Below are 18,723 nucleotides of genomic sequence, written 5' to 3'. Positions count from 1 at the left end.
CCATTCATGCAAAGGTTGAAAGGCTTCCACTGAACTAAGAGTAGATACTCTTAACTATTCCATGGCAATGCAACAATTGTCATGAACCGAATAATAACGTCAAACAAAGACTATAGGTACTTTCGTATAATATAACTCACCCTGAGAACTCCATCTGGTTGAGGATGGGCGGAGTCTCTTTCTCTCCACAACGCACCACTTCCCCTGACACCTTCTTCAATCTGAAAATGTGTGGCATTACAGCTGCTACTAGAAACTCAGTTTGTTGAAGCTGCAATACATGTAAACTGTACAAAGGCTTAATTGGACTGAACCCAAAGTTAATAATACACGTTAAAAATACACTTTGTCAACCAATAATGATGTCATATTCCTACAGTCATTAAAATAAAAGCTATAAGTATCTTACTCTGAAAATTGCATCTGGTAGAGGATGCGTGGAATCTCTTTCTCTCGATAATGCACCACTTCCTCTGACACCCTCACCAGCCTACAAAAGAAAATGTGATATTACTGCTGCTACGACAACAATCAGAGACTGTTATACATGTAAAACGTTACCAGTTTGAACTAAAGCTTGGACTGCACCCATGGCTTAGAGTAATACAGTTTAGGCTTGTCACCGAAAAATGATGTTACACTCCTATATTCCGAATCACTAGACTAAGTACAGTAGACTCTCGTTAATGCGGTCACCCTTGGGACCATGCAGCTTGGCCAGAATAGCGAGGTGGCTGTATTTCGGGAAATAGCCGCGGCTTAAAATGACCTTACCTCGAATCTAATGACTAATTTTGCGGTTCTTGTCTCGAGGATAATGAAGGATAATGAATCATTCTGTTCTCGATGTATTTAACCAATTTTATTTGCTAAACCACACCCAAAACGTCATATCCGGCCGTAATACACGTATAAAATTACATTGAAAACCTTGTTTGGGACAGCCAGCACTGGCTGGTATACGGAATAGCGAGTGGCCGTACTTCAGGGTGAGTTTTGTGCAGTACAGATATAGCTAGCATTCCGTGCCAAGCCAAATGGCCGATATATCGAGGTGGCTGTACTTTGGAGAGCCGGAATAGCGAGAATCTACTGTAATTTTGTATATAACTCACCCTGATAACTCCCTCTGATTGAGGACGGGTGGAATTTCTGTCTCTCGAGAATGCACCACTTCCTCTGACACCTTCTCCAGTCTACAAAATACCTTATTGTTACTAATTTTAGCGAATTTGTAATTAACGCTAAATTAAGTACGCGCTAATAATAAAACGCAATTAAAAAATTAGGAATCTCATTATAAGTAATATGACATCACTGCTGCTGCTACAACAAAATCTGTTTGTTGCGGAGGCTGCCATTCATGCAATGTATAATACTGAAAGGCCTAATTGGACTGAACTAAGAGTAGATACTCTTTATCTACTCTTGACTGAACACATGGCAATTAGAGGAGCAATGCAACAATTGTCATGAACCGAATAATGATGTCATACTCTTAACAGTAATTAAACAAAGACTATAGGCCATACTTTCGTATAATATTTATAACTCACCCTGAGAACTCCATCTGGTTGAGGGTAGGCGGAGTCTCTTTCTATCGACAACGCACCAGTTCCCCTGACACCTTCTTCAACCTGAAAGTTCGTGGCATTACAACTGCTACTACAAACTCAGTTTGTTGAAGTTGTCATACATGTAAACTATACAAAGGCTTGGACTGAACCCATAGCTTAGACTTCATAATACACTTTATTGTCAACCAAATACTGATGTCATACTCCTACAGTCATTATAAGTATCTTACTCTGAAAACTGCATCTTGTAGAGGATGCGTGGAATCTCTTTCTCTCGATAATGCACCACTTCCTCTGACACCTTCACTAGCCTACAATCGAAAATGTGATATTACTGCTGCTACGACAACAATCAGAATTATGTTGAGACTAGCTGTCATACATGTAAAATGCTACTGCTTGGACTGCACCCATGGCTTAGAGTAATACAGTACGCTGTCACCAAATAATGATGTTACACTTCAGAATCACTAAACTACATGTAAGTAATTTGTAAATAACTTACCCTGATAACCCTCTCTGATTGAGGACGGGGGGAGTGTCTTTCTCTTGACAAGGCACCACTTCCCCTGACACCTTCTCCAGTCTACAAAATAATATATGACATTACTGCTGCTATAACTAGTTGTGGAGGTGCCCATTCATGCAAAGGTTGAAAGGCTTCCACTGAACTAAGAGTAGATACTCTTATCTATTCTATGGCAATGCAACAATTGTCATGCACCGAATAATGACTTCAAACAAAGACTATAGGTCCTTTCGTATAATATAACTCACCCTGAGAACTCCATCTGGTTGAGGATGGGCGGAGTCTCTTTCTCTCGACAGCGCACCACTTCCCCTGACACCTTCTTCAATCTGAAAATTTATGGCATTACAGCTAGCTACTAGAAACTCAGTTTGTTAAAGCTGCAATACATGTAAACTGTACAAAGGCTTGTCTCAAAAGTCTGGCTACGCTCCTGGCAACCATGGCTTAGAGTAATTAATACAGTGTACGCTTGTCACCGAATAATGACGTTACACTCCTATAAGTGATTTCGTATATAACTCACCCTGAGAACTCCATCTGATTGAGGACGGGTGGAATCATTTTCTCTCGACAACGCACCACTTCCCCTGACACCTTCTCCAGTCTACAAAAGAAGATGTGACATTACTGCTGCTAACAATCTAGGCTGCCAAACATATAAAATCATAAGCACCTAAATACTTAATGCCTCGAGGCATGTTTTGCTTCTGTCAACAACGTATTAGAGTGTTGAGGAAGAGGAATAAACTGGAAAAATAAATTAAAGGAGAGAAGCATCGATGTATGAGTTTAGTAGTGTGTATTTTCCCGTCAATTAAAAACATAAGATCTGCAATGGCTGCTGTTTTTGGCAGAGCAGCTTTGCATAGAACTTTTTGTGCAGATCAGATAAAGTTAATGGTGCTACGAAGAGACTGCAACAAACCTTACTGTAGCCTCTACTGTACCCATAACTCGAGAAATAAGTAAATCCATGAACGAAAGAATGTGGTTTATAGAAGCCTATAGATAGAAGCACTATAGTTTCTGTTGCAATGTAAGCGATGAGCATTTAGTTAGTAATCAGTAGGTATATACACACACAGTCAGATTTACTTATTCCTCGTACGACTACACCATGCTGAAACTAAAAAACTACTCAACTTGGCGCTCCCACGGTCATACAAAAGTCAACTTTTACGAGGAGATTGATGGCTCTTCTGAGAACAATAATAAAAGCACTCACCCCGGTAGTGATGTTCTTCTTTCTCTCATCATGCAGTTGCTGAGCTCCTCCTCCTTTGCTCGTGTGGGTTACTGTGGGAATGTTAAATGGTGAAGCAGCGGGAATGCTTGGGGACAGGTCATTATCGTCAACAAGTTTGTTGCTGGTTCTGGAAGGTTTAGGAAGGTTTGCTTGTTGTTTGTTTTCACTGAGCAGACGATCTATGATTTTCGGAGATGTGTCATCTCCAGCAGCTTCACTTATTTCCTTTGGATCAAGTCCACGGGCTTTCAACTTGTCTCCTCTGCAACAACAAACACAAAACAGCTTCTGTCAATCCATAACAAGGGACAATAATATACGATATACGGTAGGCACTATACTCGACAAAATACATTCTATGCATTGACCTTAAATTAGGAAATATACCAGGTACAAATCAGTTCTTACCTCTTCTTTCTGCGGTTGGCGTCAGCCTGCAGCAGGGGTGAATCAGTCACACTGTCGAGGAGCTGTTCTCCTTTTCGTTTACTGCGGCCATCTCGTCTGCTCCGATCTTTCTTGTGTGGGGACTGGCGATAGCGTGACTGATATTGTGCTGGGGTATCGCCTGTCTTGTCTTCCTTGCCCAAGAGTCGGCGAGTACGCCGTTTGTGATGCTGATCCATTGGGGATTCATCTTGTAAACGTTTGGAATCCTCTGAAGATGCTACTTTTGTGTAATCCGTATCACTCTCAGAATCAGTGTCATCCCCAGAACCCGTTTCATCTCCATGTTCAGTGTTGGATTGTGGGGAATTCAAATGGGGAGATGCGATTTTGTCTTGAGACTGACTGAGGGCGTTTCTTGGAATTGAGAGTCCAGCCTGAATACGGACGAAAATGAATAACATAATTATGTTCTTCACAAAATAAGAAGCCCCATGCAAATGTATGGAACATCTAGAACTATAAGCAGTTATAGAGTTGATGTAGTAGATTAGTTAGTTGTAATGCGAACCCAACGAGTGTATTGGGTGAGACATGGCCACTAATTGAACGATGCGTATCCGACTTTTTCGATATGTATATAATACATGATAAAATCAGTGGACTTCAGCAGAATTGAGCCTACAAGTACTTTCGCATAATTATAACTCACATTAAGAATTCCTTCGGGTTGAGAATGGGGGGACGCACCACTTCCACCGACACCGTCTCCAGGCTAAAAAACATGTGACATTAATGCTGCTACTTTTACAGCACTCGGTTTGTTGAGGCTGCCATACAAACTGCTATCATTTGGATTGAACTGAACCCATGGCTTACAGTATAATACGTGCACTTTACACATACATGTATCATCAATCGAACAATGATGTCACGCTCCTACAGTAAGTATTCTAGATGAAGTATATAACTCACCGTGAGAACTCCATCTGGTTGAGAATGGGGGGAGTGTCTTTCTTTTGACAACGCACCACTTCCACTGGCACCTTCTCCAAGCTATACAAAACACAATATGACCTTAATGGAAACAGAAGTTGAACTTATATCTATGACGATAGAAGTTTAGTAATGTGCAACTTCTGTCAATATTATTACAAAAAAAGGCCTGAAATGTGTAAGGCTCTTAAATTTCATGAAATGGCCTCTAAAAGCATTTCGTTGAATCTACTTGAGATTGTGTCTTCTGTTACATTTGCTAACCCACGAAAACAGCGAAAATTAAGCCCCTCGATAATTTGGCGTTATACGCATACATATCTGCAAAGACTTTGAGATCAGAATTCACAATGGCTACTGTTGGCCATATACACAGCTTTGCAGCTGTTTAAATGAAATGTGTGCACACAGATGATGCCACGAACCATTTGAAGAGGCAACAGCCTTCACTGCATGTACTACAAAAATGTAGCTATATAAAAGCTGTTTTGCTGTGGCAATATAAGCGTTGAGCAGTTAATCTCAGCTGGAGTACACACACACACATACACACATACACAGTTAAGTTTCTGTATTCCTCATAAGGCTACGTCTCGAGTCATAACAATGCTGAAACTTGTAAAGAAACTGCTCAACTTGGTGCTCCCACGGTCATACAAAAGTCAACTTTTACAGGGAGATTGACGGCTCTTCTGAACAATAATAAAAGCACTCACCCTGGTAGTGATGTTCTTGTTTCTCTCATCATGCAGTTGGTGAGCTCCTCCTCCTTTGCTCGTGTGGGTTACTGTGGGAACGTTCAATGGTGAAGCAGCGGGAGTGCTTGGGGGCAGGTCATTATCGTCAACAAGTTTGTTGCTGGTTCTGGAATCATTGAAAGGTTTAGGTTTCATTGCTTGTTGTTTGTTTTCACTGAGCAGACGATCTATGATTTTCGGAGATGTGTCATCTCCAGCAGCTTCATTTATTTCCTTTGGATCAAGTCCACGGGCTTTCAACTTGTCTTCTCTGCAACAAAAAACACAAAACAGCTTCTGTCAATCCATAACAAGGGACAATATACGATATACGGTAGGCACTATACTCGATAAAATACATTCTATGCATTGACCTTAAATCACGAAATACACCAGGCACAAATCAGTTCTTACCTCTTCTTTCTGCGGTTGGGGTCAGCCTGCAGCAGGGGTGAATCAGTCACATTACTGTCGAGGAGCTGTTCTCCTTTCCGTTTACTGCGGCCATCTCGTCTGCTCCGATCTTTCTTGTGTGGGGACTGATAGCGTGACTGGTATTGTGCTGGGGTATCGCCTGTCTTGTCTTCCTTGCCCAAGAGTCGGCGAGTACGCCGTTTGTGATGCTGATCCATTGGAGATTCATCTTGTAAACGTTTGGAATCCTCCGAAGATGCTACTTTTGTGTAATCCGTATCACTCTCAGAATCAGTGTCATCCCCAAAACCCGTTTCATCTCCATGTTCAGTGTTGGATTGTGGGGCATTCAAATGGGGAGATGTGATTTTGTCCTGAGACTGACTGAGGGCGTTTCTTGGCATTGAGAGTCCAGCCTGAATACGGACGAAAATGAATAACATAATTATGTTCTTCACAAAATAAGAAGCCCCATGCAAATGTATGGAACATCTAAAACTATAAGTAGTTATAGAGTTGATGTAGTACATTAGTTAGTTGTAATGCGAACCCAACGAGTGTAGTGGGTGAGTGAGACATGGCCACTATAATTGAACGATGCGTATCCGACTTTTTTGATATGTATATAATACATAATTATACCGGATAAAATCAGTGGACTTCAGCAGAATTGAGCCTACAAGTACTTTCGCATAATTATAACTCACATTAAGAATTCCTTCGGGTTGAGAATGGGGGGACGCACCACTTCCACCGACACCTTCTCCAGGCTAAAAAACATGTGACATTAATGCTGCTACTATTTACAGCACTCAGTTCGTTGAGGCTGCCATACAAACTGCTATCATTTGGATTGAACTGAACCCATGGCTTAAAGTATAATACGTGCACTTTACACATACATGTATCATCAATCGAACAATGATGTCACGCTCCTACAGTTAGTATTCTAGATGAAGTATATAACTCACCGTGAGAACTCCATCTGGTTGAGAATGGGGGGAGTGTCTTTCTTTCGACAACGCACCACTTCCACTGGCACCTTCTCCAGGCTATACAAAACACAATATGACCTTAATGGAAACAGAAGTTGAACAAGGGAAGCTTAGATCTATGACGATAGAAGTTTAGTAATGTGCAATTTCTGTCAATATATTATTACAAAAAAGGCCTGAAATGTGTGAGGCTCTTAAATTTCATGAAATGGCTTCTAAAAGCATTTCGTTGAATCTACTTGAAATTGTGTCTTCTGTTACATTTGCTAACCCACGAAAACAGCGAAAATTAAGCCCCTAGATAATTTGGCGTTATACGCATACATATCTGCAAAGACTTTGAGATCAGAATTCACAATGGCTACTGTTTCTGGCCATATACACAGCTTTGCAGCTGTTTAAATGAAATTTGTGCACACAGATGATGCCACGAACCATTTTGAAGAGGCAACAGCCTTCACTGCATGTACTACAAAAATGTGGCTATATAAAAGCTGTTTGCCGTGGCAATGTAAGCGTTGAGCAGTTAATCAGCTGGAATACACACACACATACACACATACACAATTAAGTTTCTGTATTCCTCATGAGGCTACGCCTCGAGTCATAACAATGCTGAAACTTGTAAAAAACTGCTCAACTTGGTGCTCCCACGGTCATACAAAAGTCAACTTTTACAGGGAGATTGACGGCTCTTCTGAACAATAATAAAACCACTCACCCTGGTAGTGATGTTCTTGTTTCTCTCATCATGCAGTTGGTGAGCCCCTCCTCCTTTGCTCGTGTGGGTTACTGTGGGAACGTTCAATGTTGAAGCAGCGGGAGTGCTTGGGGGCAGGTCATTATCGTCAACAAGTTTGTTGCTGGTTCTGGAATCATTGGAAGGTTTAGGTTTCATTGCTTGTCGTTTGTTTTCACTGAGAGATGTGTCATTTCCAGCAGCCTCACTTATTTCCTTTGGATCAAGTCCACGGGCTTTCAACTTGTCTTCTCTGCAACAAAAAACACAAAACAGCTTCTGTCAATCCATAACAAGGGACAACATACGATATACGGTAGGCACTATACTCGATAAAATACATTCTATGCATTGACCTTAAATCACGAAATACACCAAGCACAAATCAGTTCTTACCTCTTCTTTCTGCGGTTGGGGTCAGCCTGCAGCAGGGGTGAATCAGTCACATTACTGTCGAGGAGCTGTTCTCCTTTCCGTTTACTGCGGCCATCTCGTCTGCTCCGATCTTTCTTGTGTGGGGACTGGCGATAGCGTGACTGGTATTGTGCTGGGGTATTGCCTGTCTTGTCTTCCTTGCCCAAGAGTCGACGAGTACGCCGTTTGCGATGCTGATCCAGTGGGGATTCATCTTGTAAACGTTTGGAATCCTCCGAAGATGCTACTTTTGTGTAATCCGTACCACTCTCAGAATCAGTGTCATCCCCAGAACCCGTTTCATCTCCATGTTCAGTGTTGGATTGTGGGGCATTCAAATGGGAAGATGTGATTTTGTCTTGAGACTGACTGAGGGCGTTTCTTGGCATTGAGAGTCCAACCTGAATACGGACGAAAATGAATAACATAATTATGTTCTTCACAAAATAAGAAGCCCCATGCAAATGTATGGAACATCTAGAACTATAAGTAGTTATAGAGTTGATGTAGTAGATTAGTTAGTTGTAATGCGAACCCAACGAGTGTAGTGGGTGAGACATGGCCACTAATTAAACGATGCGTATCCGACTTTTTTCGATATGTATATAATACATAATTATACTGGATAAAATCAGTGGACTTCAGCAGAATTGAGCCTACAAGTACTTTCGCATAATAATATTATAACTCACATTAAGAATTCCTTCGGGTTGAGAATGGGGGGACGTATCACTTCCACCGACACCTTCTCCAGGCTAAAAAACATGTGACATTAATGCTGCTACTATTTACAGCCATACAAACTGCTATCATTTGGATTGAACTGAACCCATGGCTTAAAGTATAATACGTGCACTTTACACATACATGTATCATCAATCGAACAATGATGTCACGCTCCTACAGTAAGTATTCTAGATGAAGTATATAACTCACCATGAGAACTCCATCTGTTTGAGAATGGGGGGTGAGTCTTTCTTTCGACAACGCACCACTTCCACTGGCACCTTCTCCAGGCTATACAAAACACAACATGACCTTAATGGAAACAGAAGTTGAACAAGGGAAGCTTAGATCTATATGACGATAGAAGTTTAGTAATGTGCAATTCCTGTCAATATTATTACGAAAAAAGGCCTCAAATGTGTGAGGCTCTTAAATGGCCTCTAAAAGCATTTCGTTGAATCTACTTGAAATTGTGTCTTCTGTTACATTTGCTAACCCACGAAAACAGCGAACATTAAGCCCCTCGATAATTTGGCGTTATACGCATACATATCTGCAAAGACTTTAAGGTCAGAATTCACAATGGCTGCTGTTTATGCCACAAACCATTTTGAAGAGGCAACAGCCTTCACTGCATGTACTACAAAAATGTGGCTATATAAAAGCTGTTTGCTGTGGCAATGTAAGCGTTGAGCAGCTAATCAGCTGGAATACACACACACATTCACACATACACAGTTAAGTTTCTGTATTCCTCATGAGGCTACGCCTCGAGTCATAATAATACTGAAACTTGTAAGAAACTGCTCAACTTAGCGCTCCCACGGTCATACAAAAGTCAACTTTTACAGGGAGATTGACGGCTCTTCTGAACAATAATAAAACCACTCACCCTGGTAGTGATGTTCTTGTTTCTCTCATCATGCAGTTGGTGAGCCCCTCCTCCTTTGCTCGTGTGGGTTACTGTGGGAACGTTCAATGGTGAAGCAGCGGGAGTGCTTGGGGGCAGGTCATTGTTGCTGGTTCTGGAATCATTGGAAGGTTTAGGTTTCATTGCTTGTTGTTTGTTTTCACTGAGCAGACGATCTATGATTTTCGGAGATGTGTCATTTCCAGCAGCCTCACTTATTTCCTTTGGATCAAGTCCACGGGCTTTCAACTTGTCTTCTCTGCAACAAAAAACACAAAACAGCTTCTGTCAATCCATAACAAGGGACAACATACGATATACGGTAGGCACTATACTCGATAAAATACATTCTATGCATTGACCTTAAATCACGAAATACACCAGGCACAAATCAGTTCTTACCTCTTCTTTCTGCGGTTGGGGTCAGCCTGCAGCAGGGGTGAATCAGTCACATTACTGTCGAGGAGCTGTTCTCCTTTCCGTTTACTGCGGCCATCTCGTCTGCTCCGATCTTTCTTGTGTGGGGACTGGCGATAGCGTGACTGGTATTGTGCTGGGGTATTGCCTGTCTTGTCTTCCTTGCCCAAGAGTCGACGAGTACGCCGTTTGCGATGCTGATCCAGTGGGGATTCATCTTGTAAACGTTTGGAATCCTCCGAAGATGCTACTTTTGTGTAATCCGTATCACTCTCAGAATCAGTGTCATCCCCAGAACCCGTTTCATCTCCATGTTCAGTGTTGGATTGTGGGGCATTCAAATGGGGAGATGTGATTTTGTCTTGAGACTGACTGAGGGCGTTTCTTGGCATTGAGAGTCCAACCTGAATACGGACGAAAATGAATAACATAATTATGTTCTTCACAAAATAAGAAGCCCCATGCAAATGTATGGAAAATCTAGAACTATAAGTAGTTATAGAGTTGATGTAGTAGATTAGTTAGTTGTAATGCGAACCCAACGAGTGTAGTGGGTGAGACATGGCCACTATAATTGAACGATGCGTATCCGACTTTTTTCGATATGTATATAATACATAATTATACCGGATAAAATCAGTGGACTTCAGCAGAATTGAGCCTACAAGTACTTTCGCATAATTATAACTCACATTAAGAATTCCTTCGGGTTGAGAATGGGGGGACGTATCACTTCCACCAACACCTTCTCCAGGCTAAAAAACATGTGACATTAATGCTGCTACTATTTACAGCACTCAGTTCGTTGAGGCTGCCATACAAACTGCTATCATTTGGATTGAACTGAACCCATGGCTTAAAGTATAATACGTGCACTTTACACATACATGTATCATCAATCGAACAATGATGTCACGCTCCTACAGTAAGTATTCTAGATGAAGTATATAACTCACCGTGAGAACTCCATCTGGTTGAGAATGGGGGGAGTGTCTTTCTTTCGACAACGCACCACTTCCACTGGCACCTTCTCCAGGCTATACAAAACACAATATGACCTTAATGGAAACAGAAGTTGAACAAGGGAAGCTTAGATCTATGACGATAGAAGTTTAGTAATGTGCAATTCCTGTCAATTAAGAAAAATTAAAAACGAAAAAAGGCCTGAAATGTGTGAGGCTCTTAAATTTCATGAAGTGGCCTCTAAAAGCATTTCGTTGAATCTACTTGAAATTGTGTCTTCTGTTACATTTCGTAGAGTATTGCTAACCCACGAAAACAGTGAAAATTAAGCTCGATAATTTCGCATACATATCTGCAAAGACTTTGCGGTCAGAATTCACAACGGCTGCTGTTTCTGGCCATATACACAGCTTTGCAGCTGTTTAAATGAAATTTGTGCACACAGATGATGCCACAAACCATTTTGAAGAGGCAACAGCCTTCACTGCATGTACTACAAAAATGTGGCTATATAGAAGCCTATAACAGCTGTTTGCCATGGCAATGTAAACGTTGAGCAGCTATCAGCTGGAATACATACACAGTTAAGCTTCTGTATTCCTCATGAGGCTACGCCTCGAGTCATATTGATGCTGAAACTTGCAAGAAACTGCTCAACTTGGTGCTCCCACGGTCATACAAAAGTCAACTTTTACAGGGAGATTGACGGCTCTTCTGAACAATAATAAAAGCACTCACTCTGGTAGTGATGTTCTTGTTTCTCTCATCATGCAGTTGGTGAGCCCCTCCTCCTTTGCTCGTGTGGGTTACTGTGGGAACGTTCAATGGTGAAGCAGCGGGAGTGCTTGGGGGCAGGTCATTATCGTCAACAAGTTTGTTGCTGGTTCGGGAATCATTGGAAGGTTTAGGTTTCATTGCTTGTTGTTTGTTTTCAGTGAGCAGACGATCTATGATTTTCGGAGATGTGTCATCTCCAGCAGCTTCACTTATTTTCTTTGGATCAAGTCCACGGGCTTTCAACTTGTCTCCTCTGCAACAACAAACACAAAACAGCTTCTGTCAATCCATAACAAGGGACAATAATATACGATATACGGTAGGAACTATACTCGATAAAATACATTCTATGCATTGACCTTAAATCACGAAATACACCAGGTACACATCAGATCTTACCTCTTCTTTTTGTGGTTGGCGTTAGCCTGCAACAGGGGTGAATCAGTCACCTTACTGTCAAGGAGCTGTTCTCCTTTTCGTTTACTGCGGCCATCTCGTCTGCTCCGATCTTTCTTGTGTGGGGACTGGCGATAGCGTGACTGATATTGTGCTGGGGTATCGCCTGTCTTGTCTTCCTTGCCCAAGAGTCGGCGAGTACGCCGTTTGTGATGCTGATCCATTGGGGCTTCATTGATTTGTTCGGGATGCTCATGTAAACGTTTGGAAACCTCCGAAGATGCTACTTTTGTGTAATCCGTATCACTCTCAGAATCAGTGTCATCCCCAGAACCCGTTTCATCTCCATGTTCAGTGTTGGATTGTGGGGCATCCAAATGGGGAGGAGTGATTTCGTCTTGAGACTGACTGAGGGTGTTTGTTGGCATTGAAAGTCCAGCCTGCATACGGACGAAAATCTATAACATAATTATGTTATTAACAAAATAAAAAGCGCCATGCAGATGTATGGAATATCTAAAACCATAGTTAATGTATTAGATTAGTTACTTGTAATGTGAACCCAACAATGTGAGGCATGGTCACTAATTGAACGAGGTGTATCTGACTTTTTTGACAAGTATACATAATTATACCGAATCAAATCAGTGGATTTCAGCAGAATTGAGCCTACAAGTACTTTCGCATAACTATAACTCACATTAAGAACGCCCTCTGGTTGAAAATGGGGGTAGTGTCTTTCTCTCGACAACGCACCACTTCCACTGACATCTTCTCCAGGCTACAAAAAATGCGACATTACTGCTGCTATACTATATACAGCAATCAGTTTGTTGAGGGTGCCATACACACTGCTATCATTTAGATTGGACTGAACCTAATACAGTTTACATTTGCCATTATACCTGAATAATGATGTCACACTCCTACACTAAGTATTCTATAGACTAAGTATATATCTCACCTTGAGAACTCCATCTGGTTGAGAATATGGGGAGTGTCTTTCTTTCGACAACGCGCAACTTCCACTGGCACTTTCTCCAAGCTACAAAATGATATGTACTTGTACAAACTGCTATCATTTGGATCGACTGAACCCATATGGGTTACACTTTACACTTATCATCAATCGAATAATGATGTCACGCTCCTACAGTCAATACACTAGATAAAGTATGTAACTCACCTTGAGAATTTCATCTGGTTGAGGATGGAAGGAGTGCCTTTCTTTCGGCAACGCACCACTTCCACGGACCCCTTCTCCAAGCTACAAAAATATGACATTACTCCAGCTATTATATACAGCAATCAGTTTTTTGAGATTGCCATACAAACTGCTATCATTTGGATTGAACTCAACCCAAGGGTTACACTTTATACACTTATCATCAAACGAATAATGATGTTACACTCTTATAATCATAATACTAGACAAAGTATATAACTCACCTTGAGAACTCCATCTGGTTGAGAATGGGGGGAGTGTCTTTCTTTCGACAACGCGCCACTTCCACTGGTACCTTGTCCAGGCTACAAAAAACATGACATTATTGCTGCTATATACTATAAAGAACAATCAGTTTTTTGAAGGTGTCATACACACTGCTATCATTTGGATTGGACTCAACCAATGGGTTACACTTTACACTTATCATCAATCGAATAATGATGTCACACTCCAACAGTCAATACTAGACAAAGTATATAACTCACCTTGAGAACTTCATCTGGTTGAGAATGGGGAGAGTGTCTTTCTTTCGACAACGCACCACTTCCACTGGCACCTTCTCCAGGCTACAAAATTATATATAATTATACACTGCTACAATACACAACAATCAGTTTGTTGAGGGTGGTGCCATACACACTGCGGATTGGACTGAACCTAATACAGTTTACATTTGTCATTATACGTAAATAATGATGTCACACTCCTACAGTAAGTATTCTATAGACGAAGTATATAACTCACCTTGAGAACTCCATCTGGTTGAGAATGGGGGGAATGTCTTTCTTTCGACAACGCGCCACTTCCACTGGCACCTTCTCCAAGCTACAAAATTATATGTACTTGTACAAACTGCTATCATTTGGATCGACTGAACCCATATGGGTTACACTTTACACTTATCATCAATCAAATAATGATGTCACACTCCTACAGTCAATACACTAGATAAAGTATGTAACTCACCTTGAGAACTTCATCTGGTTGGGAGTGTCTTTCTTTCGACAACGCGCCACTTCCACTGGTACCTTGTCCAGGCTACAAAAAAATATGACATTATTGCTGCTATATACTATAAAGAACAATCAGTTTTTTGAAGGTGTCATACACACTGCTATCATTTGGATTGGACTCAACCAATGGGTTACACTTTACACTTATCATCAAACAAAATTAATAATGATGTTACACTTCCTCAGTCATTATACTAGACAAGCATATAACTCACTTTGAGAACTCCATCTGGTTGAGAATGAGGGAAGTGTCTTTCTTTCGACAATGTGCCACTTCCACTGGCACCTTCTCCAAGCTACAAAATGATATATACTTGTACAAACTGCAATCATTTGGATCGACTGAACCCATATGGGTTACACTTTACACTTATCATCAATCGAATAATGATGTCACACTCCTTCAGTCAATACTAGACAAAGTATATAACTCACCTTGAGAACTTCATCTGGTTGAGAATGGGGGGAGTGTCTTTGTTTCGACAACGCACCACTTCCACTGGCACCTTCTCCAGGCTACAAAAAATATGACATTAATGTTGCTACTAAAATCAGTTTGTTGAGGGTGTCACACATACTGCTATCCTTTGGATTGGACTGAACTCATTCATGGCTTAGATATAAAATAATTTACACTTTTCATCAATTGAATAATGATGTCACACTCTGACAGTCATTATACTAGACAAAGTATATAACTCACCTTGAGAACTCCATCTAGTTGAGAATGGGGGGAGTGTCTTTCTTTCGACAACGCGCCACTTCCACTGGCACCTTCTCCAAGCTACAAAATTATATATACTTGTACAAACTGCTATCATTTGGATTGGACCGAACCCATGGCTTAGATATAATACAATTTACACTTATTATCAAATAAATAATGATGTCACACTCCGACAGTGATTATACTAGACAAAGTACCGTATAGCTGGTAATTTTCGTGGGGCAAAATATTCGTGGTTTTCGTGGTTGGAGGTCTGACCACGAATATTTTACCCACGAATGAAGCGACCTTGCCTACCTTTACCTACAATCCAAGCAGCAACACACGAAAATATTATCCCTGAAATGTCTCAATATTGCTGAACCACGAATATTTTGTCCCCCAAAAATTACCCGCTATACGGTATATAACTCACCTTGAGACCTCCATCTGGTTGAGAATGGGGGGAGTGTTTTTCTTTCGACAGTGCACCACTTCCACTGGCATCTTTTCCAGGCTACAAAATTATATATATACGCTGCTACTATATATAACAATTAGTTTCTTGAGGCTGCCATATGTACATGTAAAATGCTATCATTCGTCACAAAGGCTTGGATTAGACTTTACACTTGTTATCACACAAATAATGATGCCACGCTCCTATACAGTCATTACAGTATAAAACACTAGATGAAGTATACAATTCACCTTGAGAACTTCATCTGGTTGAGGATGGGGGGAGTGCCCGTCTTTCGACAATGCACCACTTCCACCGACACCTTCTCCAGGCTACAAAAAATATAACATTACTGTTGCTACAGCAATCAATTTATTGAGGGTGCCACACATACTGCTATCCTTTGGATTGGGCTGAACTCATGGCTTAGATATAAAATAATTTACACTTTTCATCAATCGAATAATGATGCATGTCACACTCTTACAGTCATTATACTAGACTAGAAGCTGTTTGGCAGTGGCAATGTAAGCGTTGAGCAGTTAATCAGCTGGAATACACACACACACACATACACAGTTAACTTTACTGCATTCCTCATGCAGCTACACATCGAGTGATAACAATGCTGAAACTTGTAAGAAACTGCTCAACTTGGCGCTCCCACGGTCATACAAAAGTCAACTTTTACAAGGAGATTGACGGCTCTTCTGAACAATAATAAAAGCACTCACCCTGGTAGTGATGTTCTTGTTTCTCTCATCATGCAGTTGGTGAGCCCATCCTCCTTTGCTCGTGTGGGTTACTGTGGGAACGTTCAATGGTGAAGCAGCGGGAGTACTTGGGGGCAGGTCATTATCGTCAACAAGTTTGTTGCTGGTTCTGGAATCATTGGAAGGTTTAGGTTTCATTGCTTGTTGTTTGTTTTCAGTGAGCAGACGATTTATGATTTTCGGAGATGTGTCATCTCCAGCAGCTTCACTTATTTCCATTGGATCAAGTCCATGGGCTTTTAACTTGTATTCTCTGCAACAACAAACACAAAACAGCTTCTGTCAATCCATAACAAGGGACAATATACGATATACGGTAGTAACTATACTCGATAAAATACATTCTATGCATTGACCTTAAATCACAAAATAAACCAGGTACAAATCAGTTCTTACCTCTTCTTTCTGCGGTTGGGGTCAGCCTGCAACAGGGGTGAATCAGTCACATTACTGTCGAGGAGCTGTTCTCCCTTCCGTTTACTGCGGCCATCTCGTCTGCTCCGATCTTTCTTGTGTGGGGACTGGCGATAGCGTGACTGGTATTGTGCTGGGGTATCGCCTGTCTTGTCTTCCTTGCCCAAGAGTCGGCGAGTACGCCGTTTGTGATGCTGATCCATTGGGGATTCATCTTGTAAACGTTTGGAATCCTCCGAAGATGCTACTTTTGTGTAATCCGTATCACTCTCAGAATCAGTGTCATCCCCAGAATCCGTTTCATCTCCATGTTCAGTGTTGGATTGTGGGGCATTCAAATGGGGAGATGTGATTTTGTCTTGAGACTGACTGAGGGTGTTTCTTGGCGTTGAGAGTCCAGCCTGAATACGGACGAAAATGAATAACATAGCCCCATGCAAATGTATGGAACATCTAGAACTATAAGTAGTTATTGAGTTGATGCAGTAGATTAGTTATTTGTAATGCGAACCCAATGAGTGTAGTGGGTGAGGCATGGCCACTAATTGAACGATGCGTATCCGACTTTCTTCGATATGCATACATAATTATACCCGATAAAATCGGTGGACTTCAGCAGAATTGAGCCTACAAATACTTTCGCATAATTATAACTCACATTAAGAATTCCTTCGGGTTGAGAATGGGGGGACGCACCACTTCCACTGACACCTTCTCCAGGCTAAAAAACATAATTATGACATTAATGCTGCTACTATTTACAGCACTCAGTTTGTTGAGGCTGCCATACAAACCGTTATAACTCACCGTGAGAACTCCATCTGGTTGAGAATGGGGGGAGCGTCTTTCTTTCGACAATGCACCACTTCCACTGGCACCTTCTCCAGGCTATACGAAACACAATATGACCTTAATGGAAACAGAAGTTGAACAAGGGAAGCTTAGATCTATGACGATAGAAGTTTAGTAATGTGCAATTCCTGTCAATATTTTTTATTACGAAAAAAGGCCTGAAACGTGTGAGGCTCTTAAATTTTATGAAATGGCCTCTTAAAGCGTTTCGTTGAATCTACTTGAAATTGTGTCTTCTGTTACATTTGCTAACCCACGAAAATAGCGAAAATTAAGCCCCTCGATAATTTGGCGTTATACGCATACATATCTGCAAAGACTTTGAGGTCAGAATTCACAATGGCTGCTGTTTCTGGCCATATACACATTTTTGCAGCTGTTCAAATGAAATTTTTGCACACAGATGATGCCATGAACCATTTTGAAGAGGCAACAGCCTTCACTGCATGTACTACAAAAATGTGGCTATATATAGAAGCCTATAACAGCTGTTTGCCATGGCAATGTAAACGTTGAGCAGCTAATCAGCTGGAATACACACACATACACCATACACAGTTAAGCTTCTGTATTCCTCATGAGGCTACGCCTCGAGTCATAATAATACTGAAACTTGTAAGAAACTGCTCAACTTGGTGCTCCCACGGTCAACTTTTACAAGGAGATTGACGGCTCTTCTGAACAATAATAAAAGCACTCACCCTGGTAGTGATGTTCTTGTTTCTCTCATCATGCAGTTGGTGAGCCCCTCCTCCTTTGCTCGTGTGGGTTACTGTGGGAATGTTCAATGGTGAAGCAGCGGGAGTGCTTGGGGACAGGTCATTATCGTCAACAAGTTTGTTGCTGGTTCTGGAAGGTATAGGAAGGTTTGCTTGTTGTTTGTTTTCACTGAGCAGACGATCTATGATTTTCGGAGATGTGTCATCTCCAGCAGCTTCACTTATTTCCTTTGGATCAAGTCCACGGGCTTTCAACTTTTCTTCTCTGCAACAACAAACACAAAACAGCTTCTGTCAATCCATAACAAAGGAAAATATACGATATACGGTAG

General features: G+C 41.2%; 1 protein-coding gene across 1 annotated transcript in view; it reads right to left on the bottom strand.

Annotated features, from left to right (window-relative positions):
* Window positions 1-18,723, bottom strand: part of LOC135331225 (uncharacterized) — a 55,424-nt gene that overhangs the window by 20,861 nt on the left and 15,840 nt on the right. The window contains exons 42-81 of the mRNA XM_064526308.1: window positions 18,374-18,656; window positions 17,628-17,708; window positions 17,479-17,541; window positions 16,803-17,221; window positions 16,368-16,659; window positions 15,885-15,965; window positions 15,610-15,690; window positions 15,171-15,251; window positions 14,903-14,983; window positions 14,683-14,763; window positions 13,676-13,756; window positions 13,413-13,493; window positions 13,191-13,271; window positions 12,927-13,007; window positions 12,230-12,666; window positions 11,792-12,083; window positions 11,047-11,127; window positions 10,783-10,845; window positions 10,076-10,494; window positions 9,656-9,932; window positions 8,974-9,054; window positions 8,730-8,792; window positions 8,020-8,438; window positions 7,606-7,876; window positions 6,861-6,941; window positions 6,597-6,659; window positions 5,890-6,305; window positions 5,455-5,746; window positions 4,718-4,798; window positions 4,455-4,517; window positions 3,764-4,179; window positions 3,335-3,617; window positions 2,633-2,713; window positions 2,355-2,435; window positions 2,083-2,163; window positions 1,808-1,888; window positions 1,557-1,637; window positions 1,116-1,196; window positions 410-490; window positions 141-221 (exon numbers count right to left, since the gene is read on the bottom strand). Coding sequence (XP_064382378.1) covers window positions 141-221; window positions 410-490; window positions 1,116-1,196; window positions 1,557-1,637; window positions 1,808-1,888; window positions 2,083-2,163; window positions 2,355-2,435; window positions 2,633-2,713; window positions 3,335-3,617; window positions 3,764-4,179; window positions 4,455-4,517; window positions 4,718-4,798; window positions 5,455-5,746; window positions 5,890-6,305; window positions 6,597-6,659; window positions 6,861-6,941; window positions 7,606-7,876; window positions 8,020-8,438; window positions 8,730-8,792; window positions 8,974-9,054; window positions 9,656-9,932; window positions 10,076-10,494; window positions 10,783-10,845; window positions 11,047-11,127; window positions 11,792-12,083; window positions 12,230-12,666; window positions 12,927-13,007; window positions 13,191-13,271; window positions 13,413-13,493; window positions 13,676-13,756; window positions 14,683-14,763; window positions 14,903-14,983; window positions 15,171-15,251; window positions 15,610-15,690; window positions 15,885-15,965; window positions 16,368-16,659; window positions 16,803-17,221; window positions 17,479-17,541; window positions 17,628-17,708; window positions 18,374-18,656 — 6,613 coding nt within the window. The remainder of the gene's footprint in view (window positions 1-140; window positions 222-409; window positions 491-1,115; window positions 1,197-1,556; window positions 1,638-1,807; window positions 1,889-2,082; window positions 2,164-2,354; window positions 2,436-2,632; window positions 2,714-3,334; window positions 3,618-3,763; window positions 4,180-4,454; window positions 4,518-4,717; window positions 4,799-5,454; window positions 5,747-5,889; window positions 6,306-6,596; window positions 6,660-6,860; window positions 6,942-7,605; window positions 7,877-8,019; window positions 8,439-8,729; window positions 8,793-8,973; window positions 9,055-9,655; window positions 9,933-10,075; window positions 10,495-10,782; window positions 10,846-11,046; window positions 11,128-11,791; window positions 12,084-12,229; window positions 12,667-12,926; window positions 13,008-13,190; window positions 13,272-13,412; window positions 13,494-13,675; window positions 13,757-14,682; window positions 14,764-14,902; window positions 14,984-15,170; window positions 15,252-15,609; window positions 15,691-15,884; window positions 15,966-16,367; window positions 16,660-16,802; window positions 17,222-17,478; window positions 17,542-17,627; window positions 17,709-18,373; window positions 18,657-18,723) is intronic.

Source organism: Halichondria panicea, chromosome 2 (assembly GCF_963675165.1).
Source record: "Halichondria panicea chromosome 2, odHalPani1.1, whole genome shotgun sequence".
NCBI classification, from domain to species: domain Eukaryota; kingdom Metazoa; phylum Porifera; class Demospongiae; order Suberitida; family Halichondriidae; genus Halichondria; species Halichondria panicea.
The sequence above is the reverse complement of the archived record's forward strand: the minus strand, read 5'-3'. Positions and strand labels throughout refer to the sequence as shown.